This window comes from Pipra filicauda, unplaced genomic scaffold (assembly GCF_003945595.2).
Source record: "Pipra filicauda isolate LSUMZ 115617 unplaced genomic scaffold, ASM394559v2 scaffold66_size7647185_pilon, whole genome shotgun sequence".
NCBI lineage: Eukaryota > Metazoa > Chordata > Aves > Passeriformes > Pipridae > Pipra > Pipra filicauda.
The window spans coordinates 6,807,209-6,828,551 of NW_024104831.1; the positions used below are offsets into that span (position 1 = coordinate 6,807,209).

Genomic DNA, 21,343 nt, shown 5'->3' on the forward strand with positions numbered 1-21,343 from the left:
TGCTTTATTGCACATATGCTGGAAATGGCTGATGACCCTGGCAGTCAAAGCCTTGATCCAAAGCCTCCAGCACTGGTTTGGGTTGACATTTAGCACAGCTCTTCACACTGACTACTGCAGACATTTAGAAGGCAGAATAAAAATGTCACACAGTGCTACTCTTCTGCTATGACTGTTTTGTTACAAGAATTCCAGTGTGTCTTGCAGTAAAAAAAGATGCAAAATCAGCTGGTAGTGCTGTATGGTGACAGCAGAGAGGAATTTTTGAAAAGGTATGAAATACAAGCTAGCATGGGTTTGGCACTTGTGAGTCGCACTGAAAAACTGCCTAAAAATAGATCTTAAAAATCCTCCTGTGTCTATATTTTCTGTAGCACATAATTTTTGTAGAATACAACTGTTCTTTCATATTCATCACAGACACTGCTTGTGACAAGCTCTCAGAAATCCGAGGTGGGGAGGGGCAGGTGTTGGAATGTTTTTGGGACAGACAGTGTTTCCTCCTCTCCTCTTAGTTTATAATGACTTAGTTTATAATAAGCTTTGTAACTCAGATGTGCAGGTGAACCTGCAAGCACTTCCATGACATGATGGCATGTGCCTCTTCAGTTTATCTTCTGTGGTATCTTCAGGGTATCTATGACTCCTGTTGTCAGAAGGTTAGATTTTTAGAAAGTTATAATTTAAAACAAAATTCAGCTACTACTAAGTTTTTTTCGTAGCATGAGTACAAACTTAGCAATCAATTTTATTCATCTGTTCAAGTAAGAAATTTACAGAAATAAAACACCTGAGGTCAAAAAAACCTAGATTTTCATTGATAAATTTTCTTCCTTTTGTACAGAAAATTCAAATTCCCAGTAATATATTCAGGATTGTTAACATACTATCAGTGATTACTATGAATAAGAAATTTCTATTTTAAATCTTCAGTTGGCCATATTTAGTAATTTGAAGAGCAGACCATGGCTAATAACCACTGTCCTTTTCAGGAACTATTTGAATCCCCAATAAGAAATGGTTTTATTTTAACCTTAACTAAAAAGGCAGAGTTAGTAGGTGACATAATGCTTGGCTATTTCACAAGGTTAGAAACTAACTGGGAAAGAATTGTGTGAAAGGTGACCACTCACATCTAACATTTATATTACACTGATGAAAATTGCTACTGGTCTCCAATATGAAAAGATACATTAAGTTTTGTAGTTGTCTCTCTGTCAATAGTCGGAATTCATGAGGACTGTTTAAGGTGTTTAGATGAGAAAGTTTATAGGGTATAATGCAAAAGACTAAATATTGCATGTACACCGTGTACTGCCTTTTCTGGTTTGTGCTTCAGTCTGACTATGAGGCCTGTTAGATCCCAAACAGAAAGATAAACTCCCAGTTAAACAACCTTTTCCCAGTGTTCTCCCTTCCCAGAAGAAAGCAAGCAAAGCTCTGTCATGTGTATGTCGTCTCTTGGTCCAGGTTGTACTTGCAGTGTTTCTCCAATGTGGTTGTTGATAAGGGACTCATAAATACTATTTATGTGCTGTGCTCTCAATTGACAGTTCAATATTGTTGAAGCATCATGTGCCACTGATGGATTATAAAGATTCTCATCTATTTGCAGGTAAATGGTATTCCTGAGGAAAGAAAACTAACAGAAGCAATGAATTTGTAATCAGAGAAGGCAGCAAATTGTCTTACTTCCTTATTTGTTCTGGTTGATGCATGAGTTTTTCTGGTGTATATTGTGCATGCCCACAGTATTACGATGCTTTCAGTGCCAGAGAGTACAATCACTTCCATATAACTAATGTACTGTATCCTTTTGTACTTTGGACATTTTTGACAATTTGTAAACACTGATAACTTTTTATATTTGTTACATTCAGATAATAATCTTTCATATCTATATATATATCTATATGTATTAATAAATATCAAGCTTTATTCTGTCTTGTGATCTCTCCTGAAAGTTTTAACAGGGAAATCAAAACTTCAAAGGATTTCAGAGTGTTTAATGGGATGATAAAATTGCCTTATATTTGCACAGGAAAAGCAGTAGTATATAAGCACAAAAACTTGTGCAATAAGATGAGGCTCAGAAATAGTACTTCACATTTTTAGGCATTAATTTTTTAGAGAATATCAAAGATAATGAGAAAAATTATTTTTGGAAAAAAACCCCAGAAATAAAATCTCAAACAAAATAACTAAAACTACTCCTGATGAAAATTGGATTTCTGTTCTTTTACGAGATATTTACCATATTTGAAAACTTGTAAGCAATAAAACATTTAAAATCTGTCCATTCATTCATCTGATTATCTTACAAGAAACTGTTGCAAACTACTGTAGGCAGAAATTAATGTGTGCAAATAAAAAATGGTTAATTTTGTTACTGTATACTTGGACTAACTCTTCAAAAAAAATCTTTAAAATTTTTTGTGATGTTTGCAATGCAGGTAATTTTTTTGTATCCTCCACGTTCTTTGTTCTTTTTGGAGTACAAAGAGTTGTGGGAGAACAAGCTATCTAATCAACCATAAAAAGGAGTTGATTTAAGACATACTTTCCTGGGAGGTGGTTACTTTGAGAGGCATTTGTCCCTGCAGCTGAAAGCTTAAAAATATGGACTTTGTTAAAAGGATCTGTACTGAGGTTTCCATATCTTTCAATAGACAGTGATAATTTATCTCCTGACACTTTTCACAAGATTTTAAATGAGTTTCTGATGCTTCTTTAAATCTTCAAATACAGCATAACACAGGACTTCAGGGTCTGCAGCTGTAACAGCTCACACCAACATTTCTTGGGGTTTTACCTCAAAGCATTGTATTGTTTTAAGCTGACACTTACGCTTTGTCTTTTTTTCTGTAATATTTTCTCTTTCAGAAGCTGTATGCTCATCAGGACATTGCATTGTAAGCAGAAAACTGCGTCTGCTTTAAAATTACTAAATGCTGACTACATTTCCTTAGCTGAGGTTTGTGGGGTCTCTGCTAAGAGAAATTTGAGTAATTCTGGAATTTAAGACTGAGGATAAAAGGAATTTGTAAAATGAGGTTATTAGAATTTGTAAAAAGACCAAGGTAGTCACTTTTGGTTTTGCTTTTTTTTTCTTTTTACAGTTATGACCCTGTTCTGTCAAAACAAAAACTTATTTTAATTTTTAAGCAAACGTGTTTATAGGCTCGAACCTGAATGCAGCATCTCAGCAGATAGTTAGAACAAGTCCTGAGCTGCTTTTTAGACAAATTTTGTGCAACAAGTATGATAACTCTTGCAGCAAAGTATATAATCAGTGCTCAGGACATAGTACATACTTGTGTATTGTCAAACCTCCAATGTCAGTTTGCAAAGCTGCCCTGAATGCTCAGCACAGCCCACAGAACTTGGGAGCAAATGCATAGGAATTCCATAGGAATCTCGCTGGTGGTTGTTAGACCAGGAGAGGTAGCTCAAGCTACAGGCATTAAAGTTGAAAAATTAAGGCAGTTTCTGAAACAGTTGGAATAAAGAGCCATTCCTACTCACTTTCAAAGTGACATCCATCACACCTTGCTAACTCATCCAAAAGGCACCAGGGAAGACTTCCCCAGTCAATCAGCTTCCTCAGAGACATGCCCTCCCCCCCTTTCCAGCAGCTTGCATGGTTAGCAGGGAAAAGTGAATCACAAAACTGCCCACTGAGGCTTATAGTAAATTAGACATTTACATCTTTTACTCAAGCTGTGAAAAAAAAATTGAATACAATCAGCATTTGGTTTCTGTTAGTTTATACTACTGTTTTCAAAGGTATGAGCTGCCAGTGTTTTGAAACTGAAATGAATGGAATGGATTTTAAATAATGGTTTTTAATGCAACCTAAGACTGAACTTTGTAAATAGTATTGGGTTTGGATCATAACAATTTCTGGTAACTTGAGGATGACATGACAATCAATGAACTACCAGTTGAGCTGCTCCCACCTTATTTGTATTAATGTAACAGTGCCAATATATTTAAGGAAATGTCTCACGCTGTTATGTACATGCATAAAAAATTAGTTTGTAGCAGTGGAGGTTCCACCTATTTTGAAAAAAATCTGATGATGTAGGTGACTCAGGTATTAAGCATACCTGACCTATTTTATGACTGAAAGCTTCATTTATCTGAGGTAAGTTTAATAACAAATTATTTATTTTTACTTATTAAAACAATTATTCTGAAAGCATAGATTTATAAAGCTGGTTAAAGACACTTAATGGCTAAAGAATTAATTAAGACAGTAAATTCACAGCCTCTTTTAACCTATGATGGCAGTATGAACTGATATTATATTGATTAAGTTGCAATCAAATTAAATAGAAAGCCCTGCCGCTGTCTTTGTACATATCTGAAATGTAAAATCTAATAAATAGGAAAACATGAAGGAGTGAAGTTGTTGCCTGGTTAATTTACAAAATGATGCCCAAAGAACACTGTGTTACAGCTGTTAACATTACTGAAACAATACTGGATGGTCGGTGTCTGAGAACTGGGGTGGAGCTGATGGTGCAGGGTTTGTTTTAGCTGGGGGCGATGCCTAAGCAGGTGTCACGACTAGAGAGGATGGAGAGTGTTTGCAGCACTTAGTTCAGGTGCCTGTGTTGATACTATCTCCCTGATTATACACGGAGCTCTGGGGATAGGAACCACCACTGAGTCCTTTGCTCAAGGAGCCCCTTCTATTTAGTATGGGATTTAAGTAGCTCAGTTAGAAGCTAAATTCCTTAACCCAAACGAATCTTAAAGATGGGTTTGGTTTCTTGATGTTGCCAGACCAAAGAAAACCCAAGTCAGTTCCTGTCCTTTCCTGCAGAGCTGTGCCTCGGAGTTCCTGCCTTCTAACCTGGGCAGAAAAGTATTCTACGCCTCCACTGCAGAATTCTGCTGAGGACACCTGAGCTCCAGGGTGGTTTTGGCTACTGGAACTGTAATTTCATCAGAGCAGGGACAGTGCCATTTACTGCAGAAGAATCTTTCTTCCTGCGTTGCATCAGACATAATTTGTGATACAGTGAATACCTCGAAGGAACGGTATCCAGAAGTGCAGAGCTCTGGACAAACTGCAATACTAAACCGTGATTCCAGGCAGGCTGAACAGTGAACCGAAGCGCAGCTCGAGTCAAGCAATAAAAAGTTTTTACTTAATTGATGCTGCTCCCATTACAAAAATAAGCATCCACAGCACATTTATTTAATGTTTAAATTACTTCATATTTTTACATAACCTGAAAAGAAAATATATTTATCCCACATACAGTAATAGTAAACAAGTGCATTATTTCAAACATTAAAAATAAATCTTTTAACCAAGTCTGTACAACAGATAAATAGAATTATATCTACAATACTTAAGTTGTGAAGAACAAAACAAAAGTTATCCCTCAAACTCACAGTTCCTGTTGCTCAAAATACTGGCATAGATGAAGGTTATGCATGCTATCCCTGTCTACGGTGTTCACCTACACCCTTTCCTTCAGTCACTCATAGGTATTTTTTGAGGAGGTTTAACTTCCCAAACATCAGGAGTAATGCACACACAGAACAAACAGCTGAGTATCTTTCCAATAGCTTTAAAATAGCTGGCAGGCTTAGTAAAACTGCTGAATTTGGGGCAAGTGAATGATTGATTTTTTAGTGTTTTTATGATGAAAACTGTTAAAACAAGTTTTAAAAGAAAACTGTTCTCCACCAAAAAAAAAAAAAAAGTTGAAGCCATTCTCACAAATTTTCTTTTGCACTCGTTCATGGCTGCAAGTTTGAATTCAATGTTTTACCTGGAATAAGATCAAGAACATGCATGGGATGGTAAATATGGTACAAATTAGGACTCATGTTGTTTATAATCATACATAATTGCACACATGCTTGGAAGATAATACTGTGCTCATGTTTTTTGACTGCTAACAAATAATCAGGAGAAGAATAAAATGAAAAAGCAACTAAAGGTCAAACTATTACTTGAATCAAACCCACAAACAGGAAGAAATGTCCATAACTTCACTGATAAGTAGAATGTAAACAACAGCATGTCACTGCCACACTGAAGGACTATTTCTTTTAATTTTAGGGTTTTTTTCTAAAGGAAAGAGTTAATAAGAAAGATGAGCACTGCTAAGAAGGATGGGAAAAAAGGTTCCTCCAAACAGCTGCAATCTCATTTCACTTGTAATTCTGAGATTCAACCATCTGCATGGAACAAAGATGACCACTCAGTACCTTCTCCTCATACCAACAGAGTGGCTTGCGTCCTTGACTTGCATCCTTTTAAATGAAAATATTATTACTGGATAGAATATGGCACCAGTTCCCTAATGAGACCTAGTTCAAGGTCACCTACAAACTCAGTGAAAGCTTCAGTGATCACCATCTCCCTGTTCTCCAATTTCCTTAAGATCTGATGGAGTGGATATGATGTGATTTCATTTGAAAAGGTATTCCAAAAATTCTCCATCTTGAACTCAGTCTCTGAAAATTATTCATCTGTTTGTTCATGGGGGTTGTACAGGGAATTACACACAATTAGATGAATTAGTGTAAAACTTATGGATTATCAATTTTAGGGGGAAAAAAAAAATCAAACTTTCTTTATAAAAAAATTTAATCTCAGAATTCACCATATTTGTGAAAACATCTTAAATTTCTAAAAAAAACTCCCATAAAATATTACGTAAACTTGTATATAATCTTCAATCACTCAACTGATGATTACTTTTTATTTCCATTTATAAAGGGTTGCATATAATATGTACTATTTCCACCCGAAATACTGATTCCTAAACAAAAAATTACCCTTTTGTTCAGAAAAATGCCCTGGTTTCACATCAGCCAGAAGGGGCCATTCCGAAGGATCACAGGTTTGCTCAGTTTTGTTCCTGCTGGGAATGATGGCGGCACGTGCGACGTGTAACACCCGCTCTCCACTCGGCTCCCGCAGTGCCGGCTCAGTCCCGTGAGACGCCCATGATGCTGCTAAACCACCTCACTTCTTCGTGTCACGTTTAAACAGATATGTAAACAGAAACATACATCCAGTAGAAAAGACTCATTTTCACATGCAATTCTGTACAGTGCACACTTGTTTCTCAGATTATTTGAGAAGGCTATTTCCACACAAAATATGTACATTTGCGCTATATACATTTTCCACACGCTTAATTTAAATGTCTTCTTGTACCTCCAGTTGAGAATTTTTGTTCAGGCACACAAACAGTAAACCTGAAGAAAGTCTCCAAGTTAATGCCTTGACTGATCTTGAATTGCTGAGAAGAGGTGTAGTCCAGAAAAAAATCCAGCTATGCATAGCAACCTTTTCAGCAGAGTTGAGTTATCTTTAGGAACCACAATCTGTGCTAGGTCATTAGTGATCTGAGAAATTTCATGTGCCACACACACAAATATAAAAGTGCTGACAAGAACATTAAACATTGGATATCCAGGAATGAGCACCAAGATCCCCTTTGTGTCTGCTGCCAGCCAAATATGGTATTGGCAAATGAAAAGCTGAAAGAAAAAAGAAGGTGTTTAATAATATTTATAAATATTTTTACTTACCTAAAGCCATATAATTATTACTGTTGCATCAACTGACATACTTCTGTTTAAATCAGAAGTTGCATTCCACGTCTTCACTATAAGACAAAACTATGAGCTTGTAAGAACACACAGTGAAATGGGTTTGCTTGGCCCTTAACCAAATAAGGCTCCGAGGAGCATGGGATACATTCTGTCAGAGCAGAGGAAGAATCCACCTCTGCTCAGTTAGTCTCTCTGGTGAGGGTCTGAACTAACAAGCCTAGAAATAAGAGATAATGCTTCAACTGATGAATGCACAGATCCCTGCAGTTGACCAGCACCTAAAATTCATCAGAAATTGGAAGAATGGAATGTGATCCTTTAAAAAACCCCCACAAAATCATGTACTACATATACATATACATTGTTTGTAAAGTTACATTTGTTAATTATTCACAAAAAGCTTTCTAGGGCAAACACATTTATAAGTCTACTTACACTAGTAAGTATAATTCATGCTGATTCTTCAACTGGCTTAAATTTTTATCTTCCAACTCCATACATCTCACAGCATACTCCAGCATTAAATCCCCACCCTCACAACCTTAAATCACTCTGTCCCCCAAAATAGCACAAGAATTAACTTGCTAATGTGAGACTGCTATTTCAGTTGTGATTTTTAAGTGTAACAGAAGCTATAATGCTAAAAGAGGTCAAACACCACAGCATGGTATTGAGTAAACCAATAAATGTTTTCACTATGTGTTATATGAAGATTTAGATAAAACATCCTTACATTTCTAAGTTTCAGTTCACTGTAGTTCTGGTCATTCTACTTACCTCTAAAGAAATTTTGCCAAACCAGGCAAAGAACGAGCTATACACAGATCGGACATATCCAGGAATGTTCCTGATGAGGATGAAAGCTAAAATCTTTTTTTTTTAAAAAAAAAGTAAAACAAAAAAAAGCAACTGTGGATGACAAGCCAATTACAAACAGATAAAAGGTTTATTCATATTCACTGCCTGAAGTGAACTGCTTCATGCATTAAAATTTTTTTAATATCTAATATCTATCTAAACCAAACAAAAATCCAAGCAGTTTATACTTAACAAAGTAGGCATTGAAACTGAAAATCTCTTACACACATTCTTAAAGCATAGCAGGTCACATTTACATCTCCAGCAGAATCATGGCCTTGATGTTGACAGCTGTTACTATACGGTTACTAGGCATGGCCACAAAACGTGTTACACCATGCCAGCCTAAAATAAAAGTGGCCACAAATCTGAATTAACCCTCAATTTTTAAAGACAGGGTGTCAGGATGGACAAATTAATATTAAAAAATTAAGTCATGCATGCTGCCTTTCAAGAGAGCAGGACAAACTACTAAGAAAAAGAAACAGAGGGCACAGAATCAGACACCTGGTGCTTAGTGAGCAGGGGACAAAGCAAGAGGAAAATCTAAATTTAAAAAAACCACATGCACGCCCCTGTGGCTCACCTCTTCTATGCCTAAAAGTGACATAGGTTGCTTCCTACAGTAATACCTCACAAACATTCGTGCTTTCCTACAGCTGCCTTCTTTTCTACTGCTACTCAAATAGTCAAAAGTTGGGTGTGGACTGAAACGGTGCATATGAAACCTACGCTAGGGACATCCAGGTTAATCAAAAACACAGTCACAGTGTCCAATTTCAGTGCTTAAAGGCAATGAAAAACTGAGCAATGTCATTAAACCCTTTTTCACTTTCAGACATGAGAATGAAGTGCAATATCTGACATTCCACGCTAAGGCACAAATATATTTAAAAACAATTTAAAAACAAGACCAAATAAGAACAGACTAGATTCTATGACTGTAATGAAAAGGACTATAATTAAAATTACCTGCACCACAGAAACAGAAGGATGTAGCTCATTGCACTCTGTCTTGTTTTTACAGCTACTAGCCCAAATAGAGTAGGTCTAAATGATATAAAAAAAAAAAATCAGTCTGTGTAGCAATTGTATGTAACATTTAAAAATGAAACAAGAGTATGGTATTTTGAGTTGCTTTAGTGGTGTATTGTTCACTAAGATGTGAGACACTAGTAGAAAAAAACCCTACATTTGGCTTAGTTTTGTGTCTCTCTCAAATTCTTTGCAACTGGTGAATACTATACTTATTCATACAATTTTTTTCATCACAAATAAAGAAGCAATCAAGGGTGGAGATCAGAGATGCATTATCTACCATTTTATTTTTATGATCCAATTTTCTTGTAACCTTTGCAATTAACTGAAAGAGTGATGATGTTTTTATCTACAGTTGACTGAACAGAAAAATATTTTAATGAGTAGATAGGTAGGGCTGTACAGAAAAACACAGCTGAAATATCTCCAGATCAAGATTTCATTTCTTAAGGTATTTTCTAAACAAGAACTTCTGAAAACTTATTTAAATATTTACAAACCTGATTATACTAGGTTATAGTTGGTACGTACCAAAAAGGAGACAACTGAAATAAATAATAAAACATTTGAAACTCTGTTGGAGAAAAGAGGATCTCCTTTTCCTTCTGATATCATCTGACGTTTCTGCAATGCCAGATAAATAAAAGCAAACAGCATCCCATGAAAAACCACCTGTAAAAGACGAATAGAATGCAAAGAGTATTTCATGGCCTTTACAAGTACTTAGGTACAAACACTTAATAGAAATGCTACAAGATAAACTATTTTTAAAGCTACATTTCAAAAGGTCCTTTCCCAGATTTACTGAAGCAAACAAAAACAGACTTTCTACACTAGGTAGTCATAAACTGCATTTTTAACTACAAAAACTACAAACTACAAAAAACCCCAACTTTTGCTAATGCTTCAGAGAGCATTAGAGACAAGACAATGCTTGTCAAGTCTTGACAAAGCTTGTCAAGAAGCTTTCAAGTACCTACTATCCTCTCTGCAATCAGTGCCAACACTGAAAAAGGTTTTCTCTGGGGAAAAACCACAAGTCTCTGGCTTTCTCCCAAGTTGGCAGGTGAAAACATTTGAGAAGCAGGACAAGTGCTTCCCTTTCTCACAGACACAATTCTTCAACAGAGCGTTCTGCGATCTTACGCCAAGTTCTCATTAGCTGTCAGCACCAGGCTGTTTCAGGCCCATGTGGTGCTTCTCTTCTGTGTTTATTTTAAGCCTTCCTGGGTCCACAGCAACAAGGCTCCGAGTCCAAAACAGCACGTGCTGCTGCTGGGGGCAGCCCAGGGTGTGACAACAGTGTGCTCCCCAAATTCCAGCTACTGAAGAGCCCCAGAGGGAAAAGCATGCAAGTGATCCCATTAAGTGTAAGTTTAGCAGATAAATGCTCCCATCTTAGAAACTGCATTTACCTTTATCAAGAAAGCAAAAGAAAAAAACCCGAATGTCTCCCAGTTCTATTCCCCCACACTGTAGGGTCAGTAACTGGGAAAAAAAGCACTTTCCCCCTGGAAAACCATTAAAAAGTATGTGCAAGAATAGTCTGGTTTGGGCATCCAGACCCTGATTTTAATGCTATCTTAAAAGAAATACATCCTTAATTGATACAACTTGCAAAAAGTATTACTAAGAAAGCTACCACAACAGCCTGAAGTGCTACAGGTGTTAAATTTTCACAGTAAAATTTCTGAGATAAGACAAATCTAGGACACTTTATGAATTTATTTTTTAAATCCAGAAGCAAATAAATCAACTTCCTTTTGCAACTTCTTTTAAGCAAGGTTTTGACAGACATTTGCAGAACTAAGATGAATGCAGCTTAGTCTTTTATTAAACAGTGGGGCAAACTCCTGTTTTCTCTGGAGGAAAGGAAAACACAACCCTCCCTCCCCTCCCCCCTCTATTAAAAAATACACTTAAAAGACCAGTATAAATTTATGCAAATGTTACATACATAGCGATCCAGCTTCCACCTAAACCACCATTCATAGACATTCCCATTCAGTTCAAAGCACTTGGACAATGGCCAAAATGAAAATATCTTCTCAAATGTACCCTGTAAAAGATAAACATGGCAAATGCTTTAACTTGGATGTCAACTGTATTTACTAAATTTAAATCAGTACGCTGTCTTTAATATTATTTCATCCCTATTTCAATGGCTATGTGGCATTAGTAAAATTACAGGGTTCCTTGGAAGTCTTTCCACACAAAAAAAAAAAAAAGAAAAAAAGAAAAAAAAACTTCTTCACATGAAAGAGGGTTTCAGTTTTGCCTCCCATAAAGCTATTGGCACATCTTTCATTTTGTACTGCTGACTTAAAGGGAGAGATCCACTGATACGCTGTGATAACAAAAACACACTCTACAGATGCCTACAGTACAAAAGGCTTAAAACCAGTGAAGGATTAAAACCACACAAACTCCCCTGTAAGATCCTAGAGTGACAAACTCTGCCCTGATTTCTGTCAGCTGTACTGACTGCATGCAGTAAGTCCCTAATTTAGCCTGTGAACCAGGCTTTTGATGCGTCTCTCAGAGACATCATATCACCACACATATCACCATATGCTGCCAAATATCAGGAACTTTAAGCACATTAAAAAACCTCACCCCAAAACCAAAGCAGAGACCTTTGTATTTATTACATTTGTAGTAGTAGTAGTACACAGAAAATGTGTCAAGATAACAAACCAATGAGTAAGATACAGAATTGAGTTTTTTTCCAGCATCCAAACCAATTCAAATACGAAAAGAAACCAAAAGGTTCTTTTTTTCTTTTTTTTTTTTTTTTTGGTTCTGTATTTATGATACTGGAGCAAACATACAAGTTATGAGCACATTAAGAAGTAGAGACAGGCAATAATATACTCTAAGGTCATTAATAGTCAAGATTTACAAACCTGAGAATATGACAGAAAATATATACATGTCAGTAAGGAAATCAGTTTCAGCAGTAAACCAAAGTGCCATAGGCAGTTCCCTGAGGAAGAAATAAATTAATCATTATACTGTCATTAATTTTTCAATAGCAAAACCCAGGACACATTAAATAATAATTGCCACTTATTTAATGTAGCTGTGCTTTGTAATAGATCCATTCATAAATAAACGTTTAAATATTACCAGCAATATTTTATCGCTATTTACATTTAAATTTTACTTTAACCAATTAAAATAAACATTCACAGCAATTAACAACCTATTAATCCTAAACTGAGCCTCATGTCTAGGACAGGGACAACATACATACAGGAAGATGAGAATTTAGGTGTTCAAACAGAAATTGTACTTTAAAACCTCTGCTTTCCCAAACACTCTGCACAGGCAGTCCTTACTCTAGGTGAATGTAAATAAATAAATATATAAAAATACCCAACAGCTTTTGTCATGTGAAACAAATAGAGAAAATATTATTAAACTCTGGGGTACTGCTTGTACTCCAAAGCTCAACTTCAGGTTATTAAGGACAAGTATCTTGTTAAAAGAAGCCTGAGAAACTACTCCTCAAACCTGTCGACTGATATTAAGCTCTACCTAAGCCTCAACACTGCAACAGAGATCATCTCCCTCTCCTGCCATATAAATTGGCTGTAAACAGTAAACAGGGACATAAACGACTGAAAGCTGACATTGAAAGATTTTCTAGTTTCACAGTACACTATTGCTCCGAAGTACACACAAGTAATTTCTCTGTTTCTGGAATAGAAGTGCCTTTGTACTTAAAGGAAAATAAAATTGAAGCTATTTGCCTTTGAGATACCATGTGAAACTACTTTTAAGTGTATTTTTGCAGCATCTATTCCTAGTACATATTTGGTATAATTCACTGTCATATCTGCAGAATATCAAATGGAGATACTCCTCCATCCATAGGGAAAGAGGATTTAAGACTTCTAAGGTTGTAGTTCTAATTTAGGTGAATTAAATAATAAGCATTTATGACATAATGACAGCTTTTTCAATGAATAGCAACGCATAATGTAAACTGAGATTTCACCTAAATTTTTATTTAAAATACTTTTATCACAAGACATAATAGCTGACTTAATCTTAGATACTAAGACTACAAACCCCATGTTCGTATTTGGCCAGATATGGCAGAACTGGTGCTCAAGATGGATGAGACACATTGGCAAAGCAGAACAGGAAAGTCTAAACACTCCCTGTTCATATTAGTGAACCTATTAGTACCTATTAGCCCAGGACAGACACAGTCTCAGCAAGCATAGACAGTGCAAACTATGGTTTTAATTTGCATTCAGTAATATTTCAATTCCTGATAAAACACATTTCTGATGATCAAAACCTATTAAAAAGTATTCTAATGTGACTGCAGCCAGAGGCAGAGTTTAGTTATCACCTGTTAACTTTTTCAACTCACATAATTCATCTATGACAAACTGTATTTCTGTGAACAGCTGTGCTGTGCTGCAAAGAGACTGAGATCTACTAATAATGCCATTTTCTCTATGATTATCATTGTAGTAACATGCAAATGTTTTACAGCAGAAAGAAGAGAAAAAAATCTTACCATTTGCTTTCTTCTGGACAATCTGAGGCCACATAGCTAAGGTGACATAAATGATCATAAACCAAACAGTGACTAATGGCACAAAGTAGTAGAACTGGTAAGGTCGGTCCATCACTATGCACAGTACCACAACCAAGAAATTGAGACGGAATAAAACCTGAAGGGTGTCAGAGAAGACAGAGGATATATAAACTGGGAGGCAAAGTGAGAGATGTAGGGGACATGTTTCTTTAGCACTGTACAAAAATATCTACATATTTACATCTCACAGGGTGATTATATTTCAGTGGAAACATGGGCAAGTATCTCAGGGAAGATCAAAAATGCAATGTAAGACTGCAGGCTGATTATGTGGTTCTGGACCTGTCCTACACTGCTTGGGTAGAGATTGCAATGAAAATAAGGTTAACCAGACCTGACTATTTCCCAGGCTGAGGACCAAGTATTCCAGTTGCTGGATGCTGTTAATCTCTCTGTTTTCACTCCCACAGCTACCTGGGCTAGCTCAGTTAAAGCGAGGTAATGCCATTATCAGCACTGCAATTAGGCTGTAGACATACATTTAATAAGCACAATGACCTGAGTCACATGACAGTGTACCACTTAACAGCAATAAAAGACACATACTAAAAAAAAATAAATGTAAACTGCTACAATACATGCTGCAAAAACGTGGAGGAAAGCCACGAAACCAGGTACATTTCCCAGTATTGTTATGGTGTGAAAATTAGCTTTCTTTAGTAATAAATGTAGCTCCAACACCACCTTTGGAAGCCTGCCTGGATCATTACTTATATATTAATATATATTGTAAATTGATACTGCAATGGAACCTCCATTGCTATTTATTAGAAAATATTTGTCTCGATATTTTAGAGTATACATACTAAATTTTCTACATTGTAAGTACCATTTATACGATTTAGGTTCGTATTAGATAAACACTACCGACTAAACAGATCAGATTACATAGACACAACAGCCATTTTTACTGTGCAAACCTTTTTTAAGTGATCTGATATCACATCATTTAGGGAGGATGGATATATTATGGATATTTTGCTATCTGAACAGATTTCTTTATAAAAACAGTAAGTAGATATTCTCACCTGACACACTCTGTATACACCAAAGTCTCCTTTTATCCAAAAATATGAGAAGTGCCCATAACCTGTTTGGAACAGATACGCAGCAACCAGAACTCGAATGTGCATGTACACAGGCAAAAACTGTTGAGAAAAATAAAGTACCTTTTATTAATGGCCACGTAAATGCTTTCGGATTTCCTTTTCCCACCTCTATTTTATGATTTTTCTGCATTGTAGTAAACCAGATTTAACTAAGGAAAGAAACCCTATGGTACATTTCCCTGTTTCTTACTATGCTCTTCTGGTGCCCTAACCTCTTTGATGTTAAAATCATTTTCTCCTATTTATTGCTCTATACTTTCCATATTCTAACTACCAGTTAAGAAAGACTTAAGGGTTCTTTGAAAGCTCACCTTCAGCAGTTTCAATTCAGAACATAAAAAAGAATCTTGCTAGCAATTAAAAATAAATTAAAGTAATATTCTACATAGAGGAAAGAAGTACATTTTTTCACTGGTCAAGTAATGTATATAATGCTTTTATCAATCAAGTCTACACTTGAAATAGAGAGAAAAACTAATTCTCCTTATACCATGTTTAAAACTCCAGGAATTCAATTCTAACACACATTTACACTATCTTTCCCTTTCAAATAACATACCCAAATTGCATTCCCAGCAGAAAAAAAAAAATAAATTTCAAATCACTTACAGTGCTTGCTCCAGAGATATGATAAATCAAAATAACAAGTTGCATCCAGCCCTTCCATTCATCAGTCTGTTCTCTATTTAACACTTTAGTCTAATGCAAAACAAAACAAGAGTGTTGCTATTCCAAAAAGAACAAGGAACACGTACAAAATGAGGAGAAAAGTTCAAAGCAATAAACCACCTTATGAGTAAATGGGTCTCAACTGTAAAAATCTTCTGCCTGGTGGACATAGGTCTACCAGATCTTAACATGATCTACACTCTCTTATAGCTGATCTCTGCTTACTTCCAATTTGACTCTGTGAGAACAGCTTAAGTGCTCACAGACATATAGTTTCAAAAAGCTTTTGCATCCAATTCCATACAAACACTATATTGCTTACAAAGGCATTTCTGCAGATGAGTTATACTGGCTTTGAAAAATTAACTTTCAATATTTAGCAATTGGTTATTTACACACAAATTAGGAAACAACATTATAAGCTGGATGTCAATGTGAACATTACCTCTTTGGTGTTTTCAGTATAAAATACCCCCAAAACCAAGATATAGACGATTGGTATGAAGAAAGATGAATGTGTGTAAAATTTATTTTCCTTCATGAAAAGATTTGCTCTGTCACACAGATAAAAATAGGTCATGATTAGACCAAGTTTGCAAAAGCAGTGTAGAAGCATCTCTAAAGTAGAAACGTTAGGCGTGCTGATGGAAGGTTTCTTCTCTTCTCCGCTTTCCAAATCAGTGCATGATTTGTTCTTCCGATAATTATTCCGATGAATTAAACTGATAATTAAATATCCAATAATGGACAAAGTAAAAAAACAGAAAGCCATCTTCTGTATCAGAGTGAGAGGAGGCTGAGGCTGGCAGCAGGAGCCATCAATGGGCTTCATTATCTTATTGCAGTAGACATTCATAAGAATCATTGCATTCTGCCAAAAAAAAAGTTTTGTTAATTAGACTCCAATAAAAAAGTTAATATTTACACAATAAGAAATTTTTTTCAAGCTCATGCACTGACATAAAACATGTGCAATTCTCCCTTATCATACAAAGATAAAATTGCACAGTTCTACCATACACCCACTTGCATTCAGCAGTCCAGACAAAATACCTCTTCCAAACAAAAAATGCTTGAGCTTCTAGAGGTAAGCAAAAAATCCTAATCTTAGAAGAGAAGTGTTTGCTCTACTCGCTGTAAGAAGTGCTATAAAGAGCTAAATGGACTGTAAATGAAAAACTGCTCACAAACTTGGGTCCTAAAGGGGCACAGTAGTGCAAGTCTCTAAAACACGACAACGAGATTGAAACCTGGGGTGAGAGGATATTTAGTTCATCAAGTACTTTAAAGCAACTGAAACCTGCAAAGGAGTAGAACCAAAAGTGACACAACAAGAGAGCTCTTTCACAAGAGGAGCAGACTGACAACGCTCAGAGAGGCTCACTTCATGCATATATGTATTGGTAAGTTAAAGAGAAGAAATAAAGTCAGAGGCACTCCATGCAACCAGGAAGGCGTATATTGTATGTTTTCTTATCTTCTTCATCTTCCTTACCAACCAAAATTTTCTGGACAGGTGAAAATTTAAGACTTACTTCTTAGCACTGCTTTACAAGTCATTATCACTTTAGCTCATTTTTGCACGTGAAGGCACAAAGTTTGCACTCAATATCTGAAAGATCTAGTGGATTAACAGCTATTTTAAAATAGCTACACACTAATGTGCTTTTTAAAACTCCTGTAAAACTGCACTCCCACCTACTGGGATTTTCTGAACAAAATCTGATGAATGCAGTCCTTGTTACATTTATACATTGCCACTGAAGAACATTCACTTCAAATCTTGTTTTACTATTATTACTTTTTAATGTTGACCAGTTATAAAAACACTTACTGTATCTCTGCTTGATTCAGGGAGATGCAGGCCATCTGCAGACTTCATGATAGTTTCTTGTGCTATCAATTTTGATACACTGAACACTTTAACTTTAGCTTTGGAATTTCGGGAGCTGCTGTTTAGAATACGAACAGCTGCTTCATTATAAGCATCTATTTTCTCATTAGTGATCATTTTCCGACTTTCACTCAGCATATCTTCATAAACAGGATCTGAATTTCAAAGAACAAGGAACGAGTACATTAATCTTCAGCTTGTCAAAGACATTTGCTTAGGTCAAGTTGTACAGGCTACTTTCATTTAGGTGGTTATTGTACAATTAGGTGTACAACTGTTTAATGGTACAAAAAATGTACAGCAAGGAATAAATGACTGCTACAGTTACTAGAGTTGTTCATGATTAAATGCTCTTATCACCATTCCCTAGTCATGCATATATATTTACAGATTAGAAAGCTCTGGCCAGACATGAACGCCTGTTTAATTTCCCCAAACCTACGAAAGGCATATAATGCTGGAGTGCAGAGCTGCTTATTCCTTCTCTCAGTAATGGAATCCCTCATGATAAGTCTCCAAAGGAAAGAGGACAGAAGACAAGCAGCTGAATAGACATACAGAAAAAAAATAAAAAACTCTCCCAAACCCTCTAGTTTCTGTGAAAAAAAAAAAAGCTTCTCATTTCTCTAAGTCACACTCCATAAGCATATTCCACTTGCTTCTCTTGATTCCAGTTTGATAGCAGAATCTCAGCTTTACAGAAAAATGGACAACTTAATTGCCTACAGGCTTCAGAAATTATATAAAGCTTAACACCAAAGCTGTACAGGATTCTAGATCAAAAGGTCAGCTGGAGATCAATAAGTTGCTGTGAAAAGCTGCTGATGTGACACACCCTATGAGATGCAAGTTGATTTACTTTAGCTAACTTGTGCCTACTTTTGGACAATGTCTAGACAACTCTGTGTACAGGCTGCTTCTCCACTCGTTTCATTAAAGAGCTCACAGATTACTCAAATGGACTAGATCTTTAGCAACAGAATGGGGGGACATGTCTGACAGCTAATTGCATCTGTTATAAACATGGTTTTGAAAGGAATGCAAGAAGATTAATTTGTTGATTCAGATTTACCTCTAGAACCATCTTTGAGAGGAACTTGGATGTGACTGTAAGGGTACAACTGAGTAAATTGCTATCAGGGCTCAAAATGTGCCTACTTTTCTAACTGAGGTGATAATATAAAATGCTGTGCTCTATGGCAAAGAAACCAGGAGCACATTGTCACTATGAGATCATTGTTCAGTGTCAGGGATATAATTTAGTTTTATTGAAGAAAAGCAAAAGAATGTAAGCTTGGCACCATGATAAAAATCTCACTGACTTATTGTGAACCATGATTTCTGATCTCGGTGCACAGAAGCAAGTTTCATTCTACACACCTAAATTCTCTGTATTCTCAAAAGCATGTCTATTTATTCTAGACACACATAGAGGATGCACTTGTTGAACCTCTCCTATTATTAATGTAATTTGAAAATTTAATAGAACAAAATCACAGGAATTCTGCTATTTCATTTGCTTGTGTTCTTGACTCCCAGGAGGCATGTATGGAGCACAGCACAGAGAGAACAGACCTGGCACATTGAGTCTCAGAGTAAGCTAACAAAGAATTAAGAGTTCATAAGGCAAAAGATCTTCCTGAGAGAGCTTTGGAATCTCCATCACTAGTAGCAGCTAGTTAGGCATCAGCTAGTTAAGACTGCAAGAAAAGCCAGACTGAAACTTAACCAACACCCTTTTAAATCTGCAAGTAAGCAGTATGGACTAACTTTTCCATATCCTACAAGACAATGATTCAACAGACAGTGACGGTACAAATGGTTACCTACTGTTCACTACTTTACCTTGTAAGACCCAGTAAACATCACTACTTTTTGCTAATTTTTCCAAAAGAGGTGCAATTGAAGTGATATTGATTTTATATTGTGCAAGGGCTTCGTTGCTGCCATTGTGAATCTTGATAGACCACTGAAGAAATAAAGAAATAGATTGAGAACCTGTATGCCTGAAGACTCTTAATTCACCGATTCCCTTGCTCTGTCGGTAGCTATTTGTCATTATTTCTATATAGCTAGATTTCCTTAGTTTTCTATTCAAAAGTGCTAAAAAATTTCTTTCGGACCAAGCAGGTAATTACATTCAAACAGATCATTTAAATGCAGAGTATATAACATTCAACTTAGGCACATTTGACTTTTCATAAATTAAATTACACAAGGTGTTTTAATTCAAAGTCTCCTGACTTTAATCAACAATGAAGTAGCAAAGCCACTAAAAAGCATGTCCAATTCGGTCAATTCTACTCTAGGAAAACTGACCACAGCAAGAGATGCGTGCAAACAAAACTTGATGGTGGTATCGAGTTCCAACATTTCCATCTGTTTTGCAGATGCCCACAGAGAAAAAAAAAAGAAAAAGAGCCCATTTAATTTGCGGTTTAATCTTCTAAATGAAATGACTGGGAGAATGATATAGCCACACTAGAATTTCTCCTAACTTCTGAAAAGAATTTCCCACATTGTAGAAAAAATGGATTTAGCATTTTTTTTAAGTATTACTGTATCTATACTAATTTAGTAAACAAATGGAAAAAAAAACCCAAAACAATTAGCCTGAATGTAGTAAACTCATAGTTATTTCTAAATATCTACATAAAAATTTTGATGTAAGCCACCAATTAATGCACTTCCTCAGAATATTACTGAATATAAATTAATACTTCATGAAACAAAATAACATGCAGCTGCTCTGAGAGCTCACACACTGAAAAAAAAAAAAAGGCAGTTTCTTTCTCCCAGTAGCTACATCTGTACTAGTGATTCACCTACAGTATTTAACAGACAGTTAAAACAGCATATTCCATTCAACAGGAAGTCAGGAATTAAGAAGCAGGACACTATAGTGACATTCTCTGAGTAGTTCCTTTTCCCAAAATAAGCAAGCAACTGAGTTTTGTACGAGCTGGAGTTTCTCCAGCTTGTAAGACTTTGCTTCTATTTATAAACTGTCACGCAGTTGACATCTTAAGACAGACACGTCCAGGCCAAAGCAGCATGACCAAACTGAAAGCTAAGTTAAAAGATAAAAGGAAGTTTCAAAATGCTGACAAGTCCAAGAGCACACACCAGTTTAATCTAGTGGCAGGTTACCACAGCAGTGTCAGCTGTGAGGAGGTTGCTGATGCATCTGGTTTTTGAACCTTTTATTTTTTCGCAAGATCCTTAAAATAGGGGATGTTTATCTTTGTCCCACTTTAGATATCACTATTAATGTTTTGTGTAAATATACTGGTGTTAAGAAGAGCTGAGCCTCACTTGCATATTGTTAGTTTGTATCTCCTGCTGTCCACAAAGGACAAGCAGCAATGGCTAATGTTTTACATATGAGCAAAGGACATTATTTAGCTAAGAGTCCTGTAGCTTTGCAACCTGACCTTCTGCATGCCAGAACACTATCCATATATAATGGCATTTTCTGTGTGAAATACAATGACTCGTGCTAGTAATACATGCTACATTCTCAGACTGAGAAGAGATATTCTAGGCTTACTATGAATCCTAGAG

General features: G+C 36.0%; 2 protein-coding genes across 7 annotated transcripts in view; one reads left to right on the forward strand and one right to left on the reverse strand.

The window, feature by feature from the left end:
- SGCE (sarcoglycan epsilon) overlaps positions 1–4,410 on the forward strand; it is a 33,524-nt gene extending 29,114 nt beyond the window's left edge. For 4 of the 6 annotated variants that reach the window (XM_027749105.2, XM_039388614.1, XM_027749106.2 and 1 more), the window contains one exon: positions 1,616–4,410. In XM_027749105.2, the coding sequence (XP_027604906.1) occupies positions 1,616–1,632 (17 nt within the window). In that variant the 3' untranslated portion in view covers positions 1,633–4,410. The remainder of the gene's footprint in view (positions 1–1,615) is intronic. The other 2 variants (XM_027749103.2, XM_027749104.2) reach the window with 1 other exon arrangement.
- Positions 4,411–5,178: 768 nt separating this feature from the next.
- CASD1 (CAS1 domain containing 1) overlaps positions 5,179–21,343 on the reverse strand; it is a 28,435-nt gene continuing 12,270 nt past the window's right edge. The window contains exons 7-18 of the mRNA XM_027749102.2: positions 19,625–19,748; positions 17,720–17,934; positions 16,331–16,756; positions 15,826–15,915; positions 15,136–15,255; positions 14,027–14,183; positions 12,396–12,475; positions 11,447–11,548; positions 10,021–10,161; positions 9,424–9,501; positions 8,371–8,463; positions 5,179–7,518 (exon numbers count right to left, since the gene is read on the reverse strand). Of these exons, the coding sequence (XP_027604903.1) occupies positions 7,252–7,518; positions 8,371–8,463; positions 9,424–9,501; positions 10,021–10,161; positions 11,447–11,548; positions 12,396–12,475; positions 14,027–14,183; positions 15,136–15,255; positions 15,826–15,915; positions 16,331–16,756; positions 17,720–17,934; positions 19,625–19,748 (1,893 nt within the window). The 3' untranslated portion in view covers positions 5,179–7,251. The remainder of the gene's footprint in view (positions 7,519–8,370; positions 8,464–9,423; positions 9,502–10,020; positions 10,162–11,446; positions 11,549–12,395; positions 12,476–14,026; positions 14,184–15,135; positions 15,256–15,825; positions 15,916–16,330; positions 16,757–17,719; positions 17,935–19,624; positions 19,749–21,343) is intronic.